At 35.4% G+C, this 18,150-nt stretch overlaps 2 protein-coding genes across 9 annotated transcripts in view; one reads left to right on the top strand and one right to left on the bottom strand.

The window, feature by feature from the left end:
- The first annotated feature begins 878 nt into the window (after nucleotides 1-878).
- Nucleotides 879-6,724, top strand: mtfr1 (mitochondrial fission regulator 1). The gene is made up of 8 exons (XM_079406654.1): nucleotides 879-963; nucleotides 1,430-1,522; nucleotides 1,611-1,712; nucleotides 2,595-2,710; nucleotides 2,783-3,009; nucleotides 5,036-5,297; nucleotides 5,375-5,543; nucleotides 5,625-6,724. Exons 2-8 carry the CDS (start codon nucleotides 1,487-1,489, stop codon nucleotides 5,670-5,672), a joined length of 960 nt encoding a protein of 319 aa, XP_079262780.1. The 5' UTR covers nucleotides 879-963; nucleotides 1,430-1,486; the 3' UTR covers nucleotides 5,673-6,724.
- A 101-nt stretch (nucleotides 6,725-6,825) lies between these two features.
- The window catches only part of pde7a (phosphodiesterase 7A), a 29,524-nt gene continuing 18,199 nt past the window's right edge, over nucleotides 6,826-18,150 (bottom strand). For 3 of the 8 annotated variants that reach the window (XM_079406647.1, XM_079406652.1, XM_079406651.1), the window contains exons 2-14: nucleotides 16,863-16,923; nucleotides 15,163-15,207; nucleotides 14,041-14,130; nucleotides 12,640-12,791; nucleotides 12,439-12,502; nucleotides 12,121-12,216; nucleotides 10,963-11,063; nucleotides 10,743-10,874; nucleotides 10,519-10,610; nucleotides 9,905-10,049; nucleotides 9,567-9,663; nucleotides 9,391-9,471; nucleotides 6,826-8,558 (exon numbers count right to left, since the gene is read on the bottom strand). In XM_079406647.1, the coding sequence (XP_079262773.1) occupies nucleotides 8,335-8,558; nucleotides 9,391-9,471; nucleotides 9,567-9,663; nucleotides 9,905-10,049; nucleotides 10,519-10,610; nucleotides 10,743-10,874; nucleotides 10,963-11,063; nucleotides 12,121-12,216; nucleotides 12,439-12,502; nucleotides 12,640-12,791; nucleotides 14,041-14,130; nucleotides 15,163-15,207; nucleotides 16,863-16,923 (1,380 nt within the window). In that variant the 3' untranslated portion in view covers nucleotides 6,826-8,334. Of the gene's footprint in view, nucleotides 8,559-9,390; nucleotides 9,472-9,566; nucleotides 9,664-9,904; nucleotides 10,050-10,518; nucleotides 10,611-10,742; nucleotides 10,875-10,962; nucleotides 11,064-12,120; nucleotides 12,217-12,438; nucleotides 12,503-12,639; nucleotides 12,792-14,040; nucleotides 14,131-14,665; nucleotides 14,699-15,162; nucleotides 15,208-16,862; nucleotides 16,924-18,150 lie in introns of all 8 variants that reach the window. The other 5 variants (XM_079406649.1, XM_079406653.1, XM_079406646.1 and 2 more) reach the window with 4 other exon arrangements.

An 18,150-nucleotide genomic window follows, 5' to 3' on the forward strand; every position in this document is an offset into this window, starting at 1 on the left:
TGAAAGCAAATTATGGAATTATTTCAAATCTGAACCAAAAAGTATTTGGCTATTGTTATTGTTTTTTTTATTGTATTGCGAAAATACATACAAAGCATCAGCCAAGGAAGCAAGTAAAAATGCTATTTTATTTATTGGGTCCCTACTAAAATACATGACAATACATGTATTATCAATTATCAATAAAAAACAATGTAATTGAATGCAAAACAAATGTAATTGATACGGGCAGAAAAGAAACATAAAAACAACTGTATTTCATCTAATGTAGACTAACAGATAAAAATAGTCTAGTTCAGGAGAAACGTGAATTAAAATTTCTCATTGTGCATTTTTATCTTCAGCCAGTACAATACATAAAACAACAGAAGGGCGAAACAAAACAATAATAATAATGATAATAATAATAGTAGTAGTAGTAGTAGTAGTAGTAGTAGTAGTAGTAGTAGTAGTAGTAGTAATAAAGTACTTTTGTTTTCCAATCTTTTTTTTTTTTTTTGCTGTTTGATAACCTATAATTAAGTAGTAGTATTCAGTATTGTCCTTTATAAAACCTATATAAACAGATGGATTTTTTTATTTCTGAATATGAAACTAAACAAAATTAAATTAATAACATAAAATTGTCTTCTTTTTAAACCGGTCGTAGTCATCCAACCACCACTCACTTCCGAAATTCAGCTAATCCATTCCATGGATGCATTCCTGCCTTCCTCGTGTATGTGAGTCATAACTCACTATGACTGGACAGTTGTATTGTCAATCAACTACTCTAAACCAATGGTTGACTCCGTACTCATAGAACCCACCCATTGTTGGAATATTCTCAAACCTCATTGGCCAATATTGTTAAGTCCCGCCCTTCTTCCCAAACGTCTGCTCCCGCACTGTGGAAAACACAGGTAACCGCTGGATAGCATTAGCGTAGCACAGCCAGGATCCTACTACACTGCATTTGACACGGTAAGACATCTTTATTTTCTTGTTTTGTTCTATTAGAAATCGCGACAACTTTTGTAAACTACTAAACACTGAAACAATAACGCTTCGGTTTTAGCGCCTTTAACCTTTGTCATAAAGTGCAAGTTAGACAGTTCACTAGTCCTCTGTTTGCGGTATCTGTTGGTGACAAACACTCAGGTGGCTTACGAAGAAACGACTTGAAAGTGTCTAGTACCTCAGTGTTTTCTGGTAAATGTCAAGGTGAACATCACGTTGAACAATGGCTGTAAGTTAACTGTTTATGAAAGAAGGAGTGGAGGAGACACGTTTGTACAAGATGCTCTTCTGCTATGTGAGAATGACAGCTTCAGATATCATCATGTTTTTCATGTGGAAAACCAGGGTACTCTAATGTAATGTTACAAGTATATATATGAGTGTAAAAGTGATTCTAACAAGGTTTTTTCTTTTTGGTTTTGATCTGAAGATGACCAAGCCCAGATCCTTGATGATGATGAGACAGATCTGTAAGTGAAGTTACAAGATGAGTGGAAATCATAGGCGGATAGAAATGGACCTGGCAAGTTCATACACAGAATTATATGTACAGTTCTTGCTATTCACTCATCCTGTGATTAGAAGAATGATTGTCTTTATATCTCTCTTAGGCTGTAGGATCATCATCAAAGCCTTATGGGTCATCCAGGAGTATTGTCAGAAGAATTGCCGCAAATCTTCCCTTAGCACCCTGCCCTCGTGTCCATTTTCAGGTAATATGTCAGTCTTTGTTCATTCAATTGCATCAAAAACATAAAACAATATCTCAAACTTTTTGTAGATATTTCAACAGACAATTCAAATGATCTTTACAAATGATTTTGAGTGCCTGTTGTGTTTTAAAATATTTGCAGTGTTTTTCTATTTTAGTATTTTCAAGTAATCTTCATTCATGTTCATTCCATAATCATCATAGTGTTTTCCACTTTTGTTGCATTTTTGCCTCAAAACCTCCAACATTCTCCATCTTGGGCCTGTCATTATTCAGTTCTCCCATATCATCATATTTCTGTTTCTGTCCTGTTCTGTTTTGATTCCATCATTGTGCTGACAATAAACAATCATGAATCACAGGGACAGGTGTCAGCTCACAATATCTAATCTAGCCCTTTCCTACTGTCTAATCTTTAAAACAAAAGTATGATGACATTAAATTCACCTTGAAACTTTTATTACTGTCTCTGTTTCTCTCTTCTCTGCCCTTCCTTCCAGCTGTCCTGTATGTCAGGAATGCAGCATGTCTGCAATAGGTCAGTTCTCTGGTTCATTGATAAAATCTAGGCCCCCCCCAAAAAAAGTTTTGCTTAAAAAGTGCTTATTTAAAAAAAAAAAAAAATACTGGCATTATTATTGATGTCCTCTTGATAAAGGAGCTGAATGCTGTTGTGATGTAAGGCAATGTTTAAACTGGTTTCCCTGGTGCTGTTTTCTTTGCTATGGCTGTGAAAACATTTGGTGCTTGCTCTGCTTTTGTAGTTCTGACATTGAGAGCTTGAGTGTCTGTGAGGGTTTGCCATTGTTGTGAGACGTGTAAAGTGCCCTGAGCAGGTGTTGTAATTATTAACTGTCCTTTAAACTGTCTTTGGGTCATGTAGCTGCATCCGTTCGCTGCAGGAGCGAGTTTCCTCAACAATTCAAATGGACTTGTGGCCACACTTGCTGATGTGGGCTGGATGGACAGAGAAGAGAGCGATGGTGCTGGCAGAAATAGGTAAAAATATTTCTAAATTGATTTAGAAAACAGAAATTTGAATATCGTAATTATCATATGTGTGTTCTGCAGGTTTGAGTCGGATTCTGGGTTGTTTTTCCGCACCCAGCAGTGCAGACCCCTGAGACGTCGGCGGTCATTACCCAGCTTGCACCAAGCTGAACCTGCACCACAGAGTCAGACGATCATCAACGATGAAGCCATTCAGAAAATCAGTGCTCTGGAGACTGAGCTGGCCAAACTTAGAGTACAAATTGCACAAATCGTTCAGGCACAGGAGAAAAGTGCTCAATCCACAGGTTAGTTGCAGTGCTACTTTAGTATTATGTGTATATTTTAGTATTTTGAAGTAGCTTTTGTTTTGATATTTGTTGTTTACATTTTCTAGTTTTCAAAGTTCTAAAATCAAGGCTGAAAGTCTTATTAAATGTTGCATGCATTGCAAATACTCAGTATTTTTGTTTTGTTTTCCAATATGAAAATCTTATCTTCCTTGAATCAAGATACATTTACTTAAGATGCAAAACGAAGAGATAAAAGTCTTGTTTTCTGAGAAATTTGTGACCCCGGACCACAAAACCAGTCATAAGGGTCAATTTTTTCGAAATTGAGATTTATACATCATCTGAAAGCTGAATAAATAAGCTTTACATTGATGTATGGTTTGTTAGGATAGGACAATACAGGACAATATTTGGCTGAGATACAACTATTTGAAAATCTGGAATCTGGGGGTGCAAAAAAATTAAAAATAATTGAGAAAATCGCCTTTAAAGTTGTCCAAATGAAGTTCTTAGCAATGCATATTACATATCAAAAATTAAGTTTTGATATATTTACAGTAGAACAAAAAACAGTCCAAGAGTGCACATCAATTAGGCCAAAAAGGCTCAATGTGGGTGCTCCACCACACAAGAATTGGGACGAAAACATCAAAGTAGGCACACCACAGCTCCAGAGATATAGAAGTATTTAATTATGTTCTCACCACAGGTGACGTTTCGAGCTTAAACGCTCTTCATCAGACAATGAACATGCATGACAGCGCCCTTATATACACAACACTAAATCACATGATTGCCCACATGACCACACAAAAAAATAAATAGGGCAATCAACAAATCATATAAGAAAAGGGCAAAAAGCAAATCACATAAAGGTGAAAACAGCAATAAATTACATGAATAAATTACAAACACCAAATACATTTCACTAAATAACTCACTGCAAAACATTCAAAATTAAACCAAAGAAAAAATGCAAAAAAAATACATCCAAGACAAAACATTGAAAATATAATATAACGTGGTCAATCTTACCATCTAAATCTTTATAATAATTAAATAAAAGAGCGAATATCAAAATCTTCATTGAGACCATTAGGAGATAAAGTATTCAAAATATATATCCAATATGCTTCACGTTTTAAGAGTAGATTGCTAATATCACCCCCTCTTCGAGGTAATTTAACTGCTTTGATGCCAATATATTGGAGAGTCGAAACCGAATGTTTAAACTTGGAAAAACATTGTGCTACTGGACTTCTAGGGTCATGGTGCCTAATTGCACATCTATGTCCAGCAATACGAGTTTTGAGCCCAGTCCACAAGGACAACGCAACATATAAATAACGTTGGTTGTTTTACAAGAAATCATTCCTCGAATCTTAAGTTTTACCAGAAAAGGGATGATTAAAGGTTTGCTTTTTATTGCGTTTTATGATGATCCACAAACAATTAAATAGTTTTCGTCCATATATTTACAGTAGGAAATTTACTAAATATCTTCATGGAACATGATCTTTACTTTATGTCCTAATGATTTTTGGAATAAAAGAAAAATCAATAATTTTGACCCATGCAATGTATTTTTGGCTATTGCTACAAATATACCCCAGCGACTTAAGACTGGTTTTGTGGTCCAGGGTCACATTTACCAAAATTAAGTGGGTTTATACTTGAAACAAGAACAAATGTCTATCAGTGGGTAAGAAAAATAAAATAACTTTCTCTTAATTTCCCTTTATAAATTTTCCCTTTAATATTTAACAGCAAAATTGAATGAATCCCACACACTTTTAGTACATGCAAACGTATCAAAAATACATTTCTTCACAACATTGATTAATTAGTTATATTTAACAACACTAGTTAGTTCTTTATGCCCCAAATATATGCCACAGTGATGTTAACGTTAGGCATGTACAACATGTTTGCTTGCAAAGTGCTGGCATTCTTGCAAAAGACAAAATCGCACTCTGCTATTAAATACTTTGGTATTGGTCGGTTTTACCCATTTAAAGTAGCTATTTTTGTGTTGTTTCAGCTCCAGCGCCAGGTGGTCCCCCTGTACCCCAAACTCCACCAATAGCTCCAGTTCCACCTCCGCCGCCTCCACCACCTCCTCCTCCGTGTCCCGCCCCTGGCATGCAGAGATGCTATTCTGCCATTGATCTCATTCGAGAGCGGCGTGGGAAAAAGGCAGAGCAGAAGACAGAACTGGACTCAGCACCTAAAAAGCCAGAGCTTCCCAACATGCTAGACGTACTGAAAGACATGGGGAAAGTGAAGCTGCGCTCAGTTAAGAGGTAAATGTTATAGTGATGACATCCAAATCTCATCATAAACACTTACCAGTAACGTTCAATTATCCTTTTGTTCCCAGTCTTCAAGAGGACACGAAACCAAAACCAGTTGAGCCCACAGATGCTGCAGCTTTAATCGCAGAGGCCCTGAAACGCAAGTTCGCTCACCGTTACCGGAGCGACAGTGAATGTGATGGCAACTTCAGCTTGCCAGCTCCTGAGAATAAGTCCCACGTAGAAACACCACTGGTAAGAGAAATCACTCGAAAAAATGATCTCTGACTTGTTTTGTTTCAGTGCCATCGTCATTATGTGCAATTTCTTTTGCAGTTTGGACAGCATATGTTAAAGTCAACTGGAAGGAGGAAACTGTGCTAGGATGGAGCTACTCGCCTGATCAGGTTAATGTAGTTAACCTGATGACCCTTAATTTTCAAAAACCAGCTAATTTTTCTTGTTAGCCCTCAAAATGTTGTGTTCTTTTAGGTGAGCATGGAAATGCCAAACACCATGGTCAGTCTGGTTTCCCAGTTGAATATGTATGTAATTTGCACTTTGAAAAGTTCATCTCTATCAGTGCCTCTTGTACCATAGCCAGTTCCATCATTAATGCCAGTTACCTAAGAAATTAGTTATTTTTGTTGGGTTTTATGTATGATTTTATGTGTGGATTTATTTGGATCTGTTGAATGTCAACAGTGCAAATATTCAACCTTGTTGGATTCCTCTCATTTGAAGGGATAATATTGAACAAAAACACTAAAGCGTATAGATTGTTCTTTATCAGTGGTTTTGTATTTTAACACCTGTTTGCACAGAAGTTGTGTCTGCTTCAAAATGTATAATTCATAGTTGCTAGTAACTTTAGTTTCAGGTTTTTCCGTCATGTGACCACTAACAATTATGAACCACACTTTTGTGATCATCATAAATGGGGCTTAGATGGCGCTGTCAGTAGTATTTGCTCACTAATTTAATGAGAGCTAATTTAAAATCCTTTTTAGGTTCTAATTTATTATTTTGGAACATTTCCATGATATTGGTCTGGAAGTCATTTATTATTTAACCAATTTAATAAATCACTTGAATAATGTAGTTTTGTTTGTCTGTGACATCAAGCTTGCCATCTGTAGTCCAGTGCCGACTTCAGTCTATCAGCAGAATTTTCTGACAGTGTACCTTAAAAGGTTTGTATTTTTGCACATATAACTAAAATGTCTGCTGACTAAACTAAATTTCTCATTTCAAAGATTTCTAACTGGATTTAATGGCCAGCACATAACCTCAGAATTGAAGGGAATCTCCTGGCGGAGATGTATTTCTGGTTTTTATGATGGATTGTGATATTTTATCTAAATAAGTAGATTTTTTTGCACACTACAGAACAGTTTTGAATGGACTTTAATTTCTTGAATAAACCCAAAACTGTCAATCTGTGTCTTTGTAATGAGGTTTCTACTTGGTTACATTTGGACACATATAACAGCATGAGCTCATGCCATCTGGTAGAGAAACATTTTGTGAAGTTTTATTCGTCAAAAATGCAACTGCAACAAGTATGTATCAAAAGGTTATACGGCAAAGCCTTTACAAAATGGCTTGACACATAGGTCGTCTCCCCAAAATGGCTGTTAAAACAAACTGTAAACAGTTTTTTTTTTCTTAAATCAACAGTCTTACAGCACTTACAACAAATACACAAATCACCTAAAATAAAGCACCTCTTCTCTTTCCAAGTATCAAAAGAAGCACAAAAAACAACTGTCCGTTCTGTACAGAATTCAAAACAATACACAATAATGGAATGTTCAATGTTAAAAATCAAAATCATTAAACCAATTCTCCTTATATATATATATATATATAAAGGTTTCTCCACAACAGAAAAGCAAAGGGTCAGACAGTGCACTAAATGGACAATGTGATGAGTTTAAAATGAAAACTAAAGCTGGTTTGGTCACTTAGCTTTGTGCATAGTTTTAAGGCATTGTGTAGCAGTCTTCCGAAGAGACGAGTGGCTTCGAGACATTCTGAGAAGGACTTATCTTTCTTTACAAAATACAGAGGAGAGAAAGAAATGGAGGGGTACTGGCTACCTACAAAAGGCACCTTTACTTCCTTGTTTCTCCAAAATAAGCAGGTCGGTGAAACCCTGAGCAAAATCTATGGAGAGTCCATTCAGCTACATGTCCCGTGACAAGATCCTTCTTCCATGGTCGAAAGGGTTCATCTCTGCCACCTTTCACGGAGCGACGTTTCTTCAACACATTGTCTGAAATACAGGGGAGAGAAAGATGCAATGGAGCACAAATGGCATTCGTATGGCATCTGATGTGTCACACCGACAGGGTTGCAGTCCAACAGATCTTGTTGATCATCAGCAGTAGGTTTAAAATAAAATAAATGTACAAGTGGTTCTTCACATCTGTGCTTAAAAGGCAGTAATCACAGAACTGATATGATTCAGTTAGGAACAACATGTGTAAACAGTCTTCAGAGGCAGCAAAAGGACTGGGCTCTTCACATTTGTATTTTTGTACACAAGGAGGAAGATTGATTTGCAGAAGCACTGGCATACACTCGCACACACACGCGTTCGCACGCATTCGGTTTCACACACATTGTCTTGGTGCGGTTGTAAAAACCTCTCCTTTAAATACTCAAGGTGTTTCAAATGACTTTCAGAGCAATACAATGTTTCAAAATGGCACTTTAAAGCCATAGGAGGGAGTTCCTTTCTACCCCACATTCCCTTACAGTCTTTAATCAAAGCATCGGAGTTGAATTAGTAACGCCCAAAAGAGAAAAAAAACTAAACAAAAAAGGTTAAATAAATATCACAATAATTAAAAGAAACCAAAATTGCAGCAGTAGCCAAATGAGGTATCTATGTATTGCTCTATGTTGAAGGGTAAATGAGCGCTTAAAATTAAATCGATTAAATCATCAGTGGTTGGTTGGAGATGGGTGGCGAGCAACTCAAACGTGACGCAAGATGTTTGGCTGAGGGCAGTAGAGGTGTTCTGCGAGCGCTGGGGTGTCATGACTTTTGGCTTCCCTGAGATAAGGCTCTGGAACTGGGCTCTTCTGTGGCTCGGCCTGGTTCGGATTCCCCCTCCTCGGAGCTCCCTGACGCCTCGGGCTCCATGGCTCTCCAACTGGCCTTGTTCAGGCCCAAATGGCCGAGCATGGTCTGAGAGAGCCGTGTGTCTGAAAAGCGCGCCCACTCGGCAAACAGAGGCTCCACCACATAAGTCATGAAACCTGGTGGCAGAGAAAGAGAATTAGAGGCAGGTATCACTACATCAGCCACACCGTATAAAAAATTATTATAATATCATTATTACATATTACATTATTATATATAATAAATACAAAAAGTATAGATATTAAAAAAACACTATTTAAATATGATATTTATATTGTAATAATATATTACTGTATTATATACACTTTATATATTTGATATCATAATTATATATTTGTATTATTTTATAAAAAGGCAAGACACTACATTTAATCACAGTAATTAATCACAGTACAATTACAGTACAGTATTACAAGCGACTTAAATTGCACTCATTTGCATGCATTTCCAGAACAGAAATCTGAACACTGGATAAAGCCAGGTTCAAAGTTCATTTTGTTGACATATTAGAGCTGATGGGTTTTACAGAAAGGATTTTATTGAATTTAAGATGTAAATCAAAAATAAAATGTACTTTAAAAGATAAATATAATAATTATTACATATATTTTATACGCACATATAACAACAAAAAAGACAAACACTGTATATGTATGTATGTATATACATATATAGTGGACTGTTTTATATTACAAGTTTTCTTGTCAAATATTTTATAATATAATGAAATATGCACTCATTTGAATACCTTTTGTTGACACATTAAAGTTGAAGATTTTTACAGAAGGGAATTTGTTTACTGAATTTAATATTGAATTCCAAATTTTTTTATTTTTTTTTTTACTCTATAAATGAGAAAATACTGTCAACAGCCAGAAAATTCACCACATTTTTAGGAATGAAATGTTAAAATCAATCAATCATAAATGAGAATGTTCTGATTCTTACCGATTTGAACACTGGCTATGGTGTTGGCTTCACTATCACACAGTGGACTGATTTCAAGTTTATGCTTCTTTTCAATGTCACCTGAACAAGACGACAACAAAGCACAAAGATTAGCTTCTGAACACAGTGAACTAACAGCACACAGTGAGAGCATGATCATCGTGAGAACTGGCTACCTTGGTGGAAGAACTCCTCTGTGACCTTCTCACTCCACTGTTTGCTGAGCTCCCACGGTCTACACGGGTTACAGATATCTGCACACTTCAGGGCCATCTGGAACACACAGCAATTTGGTTTTTGAAAATATGGTATGCAGCCCTTCCACTTAAAAACGGGACATCACAAACGACAGCAAAATCACAGCATTATAATGACCAAAAAAAAAAATATATATATATATATATATATTTGAATACATTTAATTTGTTACTTCTCAAAGCCAAAGCTGGCATACAATCTGTATATAAAACTATATATAAAACTGCATGATGTTTGTTTTTAGTGAAATTCCCACCTGCAGAACGAAATGTCGATGAGAAGCGTGTCCTAAACACAAGTCGTTCTCATCCAGATGTGTCCTGAACCGGGACAGGTACTCATTCTGTCGGCTGATATCTGTGGCCAGAATGAGCGATCCCAGCTGCCTCTCTATACTCAGACTGTTAAGAGACACCAATTAAAGTCAGCCAATCATAACAGAGGTCATTTACATTGCTTTTTTCCTACTCTCTTTAAGACTTCTCACTTTTATTTTACTTTTTAGAAATTGATAAGATTTATAATTCTTGTAAGTGTAATAAATTCTTGCAAGTATTTCCATTTTGCAAAAAAGTTCACAGCAAAAGTGAGTTGAAAAACATTATAATAACTATTATAGATAATTAATAATTGTAATAAATCAAATGTAAAATTCTAATAATGTATAAATAAGTGTTTCCATTTGGTCCATCAAGTCCATACTGTCAATAAACAATATAATAACAACAATAATACATAAAAAATATTATAATTAAAATAAATAAGAATTAAATTGTTTTATAATTTTTTTAAATGACTTGCTTGTAGAGTAATAAGCCATAACTAATACTAACAAAGAACTTTAGGCTAAAAAGAAGTGGAGAGACTGACCTGTCTTCTGCAGGAAGATGGGAAAAGAGTTCGGTCTCTCTGAGCAGACCCACTGCAGACCTCCAGTGATGGTTCTCCAGAACCGAGGTATTCTACACAGTGACACAAACACACGTCAGTGCCAATTGACTTCGACATGTTTACAAATACAGTAATTTACTTAGAACATAAAGAGGATTGTGGAGCTAATGATGTGCTTAAATCCCATTGGATGGTGCTCTAACCCGGTACAAAGCTGCAAGGTAATGGTTGGTTTTGATGAGGAAAGGCTGGTTGACTCCAGGGTGGTCCAGATCGTGTGTGGCCGCAGCCAGCAACCCTAAGAGGATGTCAAATGATGTGAGGGACTGGGCGAGCTGTGGATACACACACAAAAGAATGACTGTAAGTCTACATGTAATCATTAAAAGTCAATTACAGTACATTTAATACAAGGAGAATCACCTTGGGTTCTCTCAGGTAACAGTGCATGGCCTGGGTGACATCAGCAGCATGGACTGCATTATGGTAAGGGTTGTGATTGTGGTAGTCTTCTTGAACCAGAACTGAAACCAAAAGTACAACATTTAAAGTAATTCAGGAAGATTAGTACAGTCAGTATATTAGGGCTGCAGATAATCATTTAAATATATGATGACAATCAACAACTAATTTCATTAGCAGTTAGTTGGATCAGTGCACTGTGGCATGCAGAACCTCCATCAGTGATAATTACAGAACTGAAAAATACATTTTTAATTACAATACATATATTTTAATAATAATAAAAATAAATCAGATGAGTTGATCAGATGTTTCTTGAGGGCATTAAGTCATTTTAATGTTTGCTGTTTAAGGTAGTTCAGATGGCTTTCCATGCAAATTTTACATCTTATTACTATGTTCATGATGAAATGTATACTTCTTGTAAATTTTAAAAATCCTTTTTTTTTTCTTTTGTATGTTTTTGTTACTTTTTTTATTTTTTATTTATTTATTAATTATCATTATTGTTGGCTTTTTTGTCGTGATCATGATTTTTAAGATGTTTTGTGTGCTACCCACTGGTTGTTGATCAATTAATAAAAAAATAATAATAATAAAAGAAAAAAAGAAGGGAAGAACAATTTATTGTAAATAAAAATTTTTAATTTTTGTAAAAAAAGAAAAAAGAAAAGCTAAATACATCCTAAAAGCAAGACAATAAATAATAATAATAATAATAATTAGTATATTATAATACAAATAATAATTATTATTATTAAATATTATGATAATGTTAGTAAATCTGGACTAATAAAAAAATGCTAATCTATTTTGAATATTTTCTTTTGTTGTTAAATATTTGAGGTTTGAAATGAATGAAATTTCACAAATGTTACAAGACATTTTTTTGTAAAAGTAACTAGTAATTACAATAGTGTGAATGTGAAATCATTTTCAAACTTATATTAAGTTCATATACATTCATACATTTATATTTCATACGTCGCATTGTTTTAATCAAATTTTAATCAAATAAAACTTTTAATAAAAAACTTAAAATAATATATGCTTTTAAAATAATATTAATAAAAGAAAAATTCATTGTTAGTTTCAGCCATAAAAATGAAAAACACTTACCTAGAAATCGACGCACTTTAACCATGTCTAACTGGAAGAGCTCGATGAGGCCATACTGGTTCAGCAAATGAAATGTCAAGAAGACAAGACTGTTTCCTTCAAAACAACAAAGAATATAAGAGGAATGATGAATTTGGCAAGTCAAAGCTTCATCCTCAATATTGCACAGCTGCGATTCAACCAGCAGATGGCAGAGTTGACCACAACTGAATGTGACGTGTACATATACAATGTGGCTTGATATAGTGAAGGTAAAGTACAACAAATCTCACATTCACACACAGAAATAACAGGGTTCGTCAGAATTAAAATATTTACCATTTGTAAGTCTGTCAAAGAGGAATATATCAAAATTCCAGCTTCCAACCTTTTCAAGCATACACTGTGAAAAAATGGCAGTGAGAACAGGTGAAAAATCAATAACTGCATATGTTATGTATTCATACTGCAAATGTTGAATATTCAATACAAACTAAAGTGACCAAGGTTTTAACACAATGTGTGTTTGTGGTGCCATACCTTGGCCTGGCCGCAGTAGTCCTCGTCCAGGATGTGGAGAGGGTTGAGGTGTGGTGCTCCTCGCAGCAGACGGGACGAAAGCAGGTGTCGCTGGAAACTAAAGAGCCTCCGGATCCTCCGAGCTGGAATCGACCCTGCTGACTCAGCACGGGCTGAACAAAAACACACACATGAGAAAGAGTACATGGAAATTCCATGATGCAAAATGCCATTTAAAATTAGTATCCTCAACAATTAAGCTGAAATTGCTTTCAAATTTGTGTCTTTGGCTTTCGTTCTTGTCCAAATCCACCCCCAGCCCCACTGACTGGACCCCCTGCTGTTTAAAACTTCGGTTGCTATCGTTGCGATTGTGGTGCTCAGGCAGCCTACGAGAGGTCACGCCTGACTGAAGCACAAAAGACAAAACCAGTCTGGAGAGTCTTTAAAACAGAGTTTCATTTCACCAAAACAAAAGAGCAATAAATCTTCTCATGTGCTAAATGTACGTTCTCATGTATTCAGATAAACACAAACAGAGAGACTATGAGAATTGGAGAGAACGTCTTTAAGATAAACAGGTTAGAATATATTAACTTGATAAAGGTTAATTAGAAACTTTATGATTTTTTTAAATAATAAAAATGCAAATAGGCATTACTTTCAAACTGACAAATAAATAAAGGTTTAATTCATGTTTGTGTAGTTAAAAGCTTTTAAAACATAACTACCTAAAATGTTTTTATTCATCTTAAAGTTCTCGCAAACTAGCCTAGTTGACGGTAGCCACTGTATTGAAAAAATAACTACTACTATGGAAGTCAACGGCTAACGTCAAATGTTTGATTACCAACATTCTTCAAAATATCTTATACTGTGTTCAAGAGAAGACAGAAACCTATACAGGTTTGAAACAACTTGGTGGTGGGGAGTAAATTATAACGATTGTAATTTTTGGGTTATTGACCCCTTTAAGGTTGCGGTCAAATTTTCAAAATCGATTTAACTTCAATAGGAAATCAGCAAAAGTGGGAGCTTTGAGTAACTGTAGAAAATGTCCTTGTGCACATTTCGCTTGTGTTTAAGTGAATTTGCCACTTTGACAGGTATGAAAGCTTTGTGCACCACAACAATATTAACAATGGCAACTAAAGTTTGTCGAAATTTCGCAGCTACTGTGACCGCACATTTACAGCATAAAAGACAGTAGTGATGTTTTCAAAAAAGTAAATACATTAAAATGACCCAAACCGATTCGCTTTCCTCAGAGTATAGTAGCTCATCCTGAAATTGTCGAATTTTTGATTTTTCAAAAGTTGAATCAAATACTCCAAGAATTCATTTCAGAGTTGGTTGATTTGGATCTCCCTGTTGCGCTACACAGAGGTAGGAATGTGCGTGAGCGCTAATTTGGGTACTTACAGTGCAAAGTGCGGAAATCGACGCCCAGGTACGGGTGCGAGCCTCTTCGTTCAGGTTCAAAGCCTACTTGACTTCTCACTCTCACATCTCCTAGAAGGCATCAACACACAAGTCCTCAAGAGATTTGTTAGCAAACACAACATACAGCAGGTTACAGGCCTGTATACAGGGGGACAGAGAGACAGACAGACACACACCACCGATGGATGGAGGAAAGGGGAGGACAGGGAACAGACCATGCGTCGCCATGCCAGAGGGAGTTATGCATTAGTATTCAGATGGCTAGGCGCAAAGGAGGACGCAAGGAAGAAAGACAAGCTTGTGCTTCAGCCCAGGACAGAATGGAGAGGAAATCAGAGGGACTTCAACGAGGCTGGCCAAAATTCTAAAGTCACATCTGTTAAAAAGTCATTGAATAGGCCTTTTCATCAAACTCTGGCTGTGTGTGCGCGTGTATTTGCATGGAGAGGGAGAAGGAGGGGGACGCATAAACTTTTACTGAGTAATGGCAGCCTCCAACATGTCAGTCACTACTGATTGGAGTTCATGTGCAGTAAAAAAGTAGTCAACGTGTAAATAAGTCAAACAAATAATAAAACAGCCTCCCACCAGTATATTTACTTACTTGAAAACAGCTGTTTGAATATTACACAAGCTCCTATCAAAATACCAAAACTGTGAATTACAATTACATAAAAAACACGATTCAAATTAATCAAAAAAGACAGACATGAGTTTCAAACGAAACAACACAACAACAAAAACAACCGTAGAAGAGTATAGCACAAAGTCACACATGCAACAAGCGAATCAGACAAAAAAACAACAGACGGAAGGTAATCTGACATGCAGAAGAAAAGCCGCAGAGGTCGAGGAAGCAAGACCACATTATGGAAACCAAAAGTGCTCTCGTCTTCTGTTTTAGCGCCAAACCTCTCGTACGCATCTCCTGACCCACAAATATCATTAGAAGACATTTTAACGTGAGAAATGCCACTGATTAGACTGTGCCCACTGACGCAGGTCTTTGAGGAGGAATGGTGTGGAAAAGTTATTAAAGGGAAAGGCTGTGAAAGCGAGTGAGCGGGTTTGTCTCTCCTGGTGAGATGTGTTGGTTCATACCTGGTGTAAACACGAATGAGGGTTTGATTGTTTTGTTTGTCACAGCTTAAAAACAAAACAAAAAAAGAAATTACGATCAAATATTAGGTCAGGGTTAGCTTTACTAGGTTTTTGGCTACATGCTTGAGGAGGTGATGTTACTGAAGGTGTAGAGACTCCAGGTTGTTATGATGTTTAGCATTTTTCTAACTCATGGTACAGTTACAGAAAGCAAAGCAGTCAGTGTGATTCGGAAGTGATTAATTGTGGTAAATGTCAGTCAAACCGATTTAATGTGGAACATGTGGAACCACCACGTTCTAAGTACACTGTTGTGTAAAATCTCTGACAGCACAAATCATGGGCCTCATGAATAAAATTTACGTAGGTTTCATGCACAGATACTGCAATTCTGCCCAATATGATATACTGATAACTATTTTACATTTTAGCCATAAACTATATAAACTGTAAACTGTAGTGCAATAGTGTCTGCCAACGTTTTTAGCAGCACAGGTTCTGAAAGTATTTTTCCCATAAGGATTTATTTAAAAGTTTTTGTTAAAGCCTCATGAGCCATGAACCAAGCCAACCAGCTGAAACATTAAAAACTTTTATTTTGTAGCAAAAAAAAAAAAAAAAGTGTTTGAAAATCAGGCAAAAAGACAAAGATACAGGATTAGAGCTACAATCCCATGAAGCATTACGAATGACAAAAATTATGGTGAAACAAAACTACTAATTTTAAGTTTTTAATTACATCTATAGAAACAATATTATTTTTAAAGAAAAAATGCATTTATACACAAATCTTTAAGATTACCTTCTGGCATGATTTGCTGGTCTCTGATTGGAGCAATTTTCCTGCACAGCATCATGGGTAATGTGGTTTACACTAAATATTCCATTGGTACATGATTATTTTAAAAACCTCACAACTAACAACAGCTCTGTCTTTAAAGGTTTGTAAGTTTACGTAAAAAAAAATGTATGCCCCTATGGAAAAAAATTAATGAAGTTTTTACTTCATTCATTCATGCATATTTTATAGTAATAAAAAAGGTTTTATTGCATTTTGCCATCTATACACGTGACACTATTGCGTTTCACAATACTAGAAATAAAAAACTGACACAGGCTGTAAATTTCAATTGTGCGGATAAGAGAGATTATAAACTGCAATAAAACTCGCTCTAGTTTCCCGTAACATGTACTTCACCTGAAATCAAAATTTCCTAACGCAAAACAATGACTAAGTATAAACCTAAACTGATTCCTAGGTTAATCCAACATGGGATTGAATAAGCGCTTTTCGATGTGCATTTTGTTCATACGCAACGTTTAAACATCAGGCCCAGTCAGATCTTTCAGTGCTGTCCTATGAAGTCAAAAGGGGCACAGATAAAACTCTTGGAGGTCCCTGGGGTCAGCAATAAGGCAGAGTCGAGGCTTGATAAGTATTAAATCAAAGGAAAATTCACAGAAACGCTAAGCCATTCCCAGTTGAGGAATGACTTAAGCTGTGGATGTAATGAAGAGATTATCAGAGGCTTTTTGACTGATGGTTGAGGCTCTCCATCCTCTCGGTTACACAATCTGTTGTATAATATGCTGCACTTGGTAACTTCCAGTGCAGAGCGGTACATCTACCGCGTGTCTGAATTTGTTTACAGGTTGAGTGTGTGTGTGTGCGTGCATTAGGCAGGGAAGATGATGCTTACCTAGCATGCGAATATACAGAGCGGTTTGATCAGAGCTGTCATAGGAGATTGCTCCGCGTCTCTGCGGGGGAAGAGATGCAGACAAACGTCAGTATTTGCATTTACACAAACACGTGCGAAAAACTCATATACAAGCCAAATGCTCAGCAGTGTATATTCAAATAAGGCTAAAAAATTCAAGAATGCAAATCAGCTCATAATAGTTCTCTATTGTGTATTTTCTTTTATAAATGTTTTTCATATTTTGCTCTGTTCTTTGGAACCTTCTGATCAAAAACCAATAATTGTAAATTGCTTTTATACTAAATATTATTTAACTGAGTCAATGGGATTTTAAGAGGGAAAAATGTGCTTTTAAAGGGCCTTGACAAATAGAAGTGTCTTTCAAGTACAAAGATAAACAATCCAAAGATGAACGTAAAATCTTAAAGACAACTTGTGAGAAGAGAAAGCATTCATTGAAGTAGCTTGGAGTACAATACAAATATCATAGTAATTAGTAATTATTTATTAGCATTTTGTAACATTTGGTACAACACCAGCATACAATGATTACAAATCTATAAATATGCCTTTTTTCACACTCTTAGGAATGAAGAGATATCAAGTCTGTCCGATATTAATTATTTTATATTTATATTATTTTATAAAAACCTGAAATTACTGATATTGAAATGCTGCATTATTTTGTGTAAATAAATAAAAAAATAAAAAACAGCATAAATTAAATTCATTCACATAAAATAAGGAATACGCACCACAATATTAAAAAGTACAGTATGAAAAAACACCAACATTAATACATATCTATAAATATGATAATAAACATATTTAGGGATGCACAGATATTAAAAGTCTGACCATTACTGATAATCCCATAATTATTTGATTTTTATACTATTTGATAAAAACTGACAAATGGCAGATATTAAAATACTAGTATTATTTTCTCTAAATAAATAAAAAAATAAACAGTATAAATTAAATGTAATCATTTAAATCCCTCAGGGTGTAATGTTGAATCACAACATTAAAGCATGCAGTATTAAAAAGATATTCATTTTGATATCTGCTAATATTTTATTTGCTCATATTTACATTTAACAGTTTTTTCAAAGATGAACTTTTAAGAAATGTTAGATGACAGCAAAGATAATATCACTGTATAAATATGGTAAATGATCATGCACAACTAATTATCTAATACATAAACAATGCATCCCTAAACACACTCCTTTATTTAAACATTTGATTTTTTTTGAAAATATATAAAAAATATTGATACAAA

Source organism: Barbus barbus (assembly GCF_936440315.1).
Source record: "Barbus barbus genome assembly, chromosome: 44".
Taxonomy (NCBI): domain Eukaryota; kingdom Metazoa; phylum Chordata; class Actinopteri; order Cypriniformes; family Cyprinidae; genus Barbus; species Barbus barbus.

What these genes read in the sequence shown, in the direction of transcription:
- mtfr1 (XM_079406654.1), top strand. Translation starts at nt 1,487, where the DNA reads ATGAGTGGAAATCATAGGCGGATAGAAATGGACCTG. An exon ending in GATGGTGCTGGCAGAAATAG is followed by an intron (nt 2,711 to 2,782) that starts GTAAAAATATTT and finishes TGTGTTCTGCAG; the next exon opens with GTTTGAGTCGGATTCTGGGT. An exon ending in GAAAAGTGCTCAATCCACAG is followed by an intron (nt 3,010 to 5,035) that starts GTTAGTTGCAGT and finishes GTGTTGTTTCAG; the next exon opens with CTCCAGCGCCAGGTGGTCCC.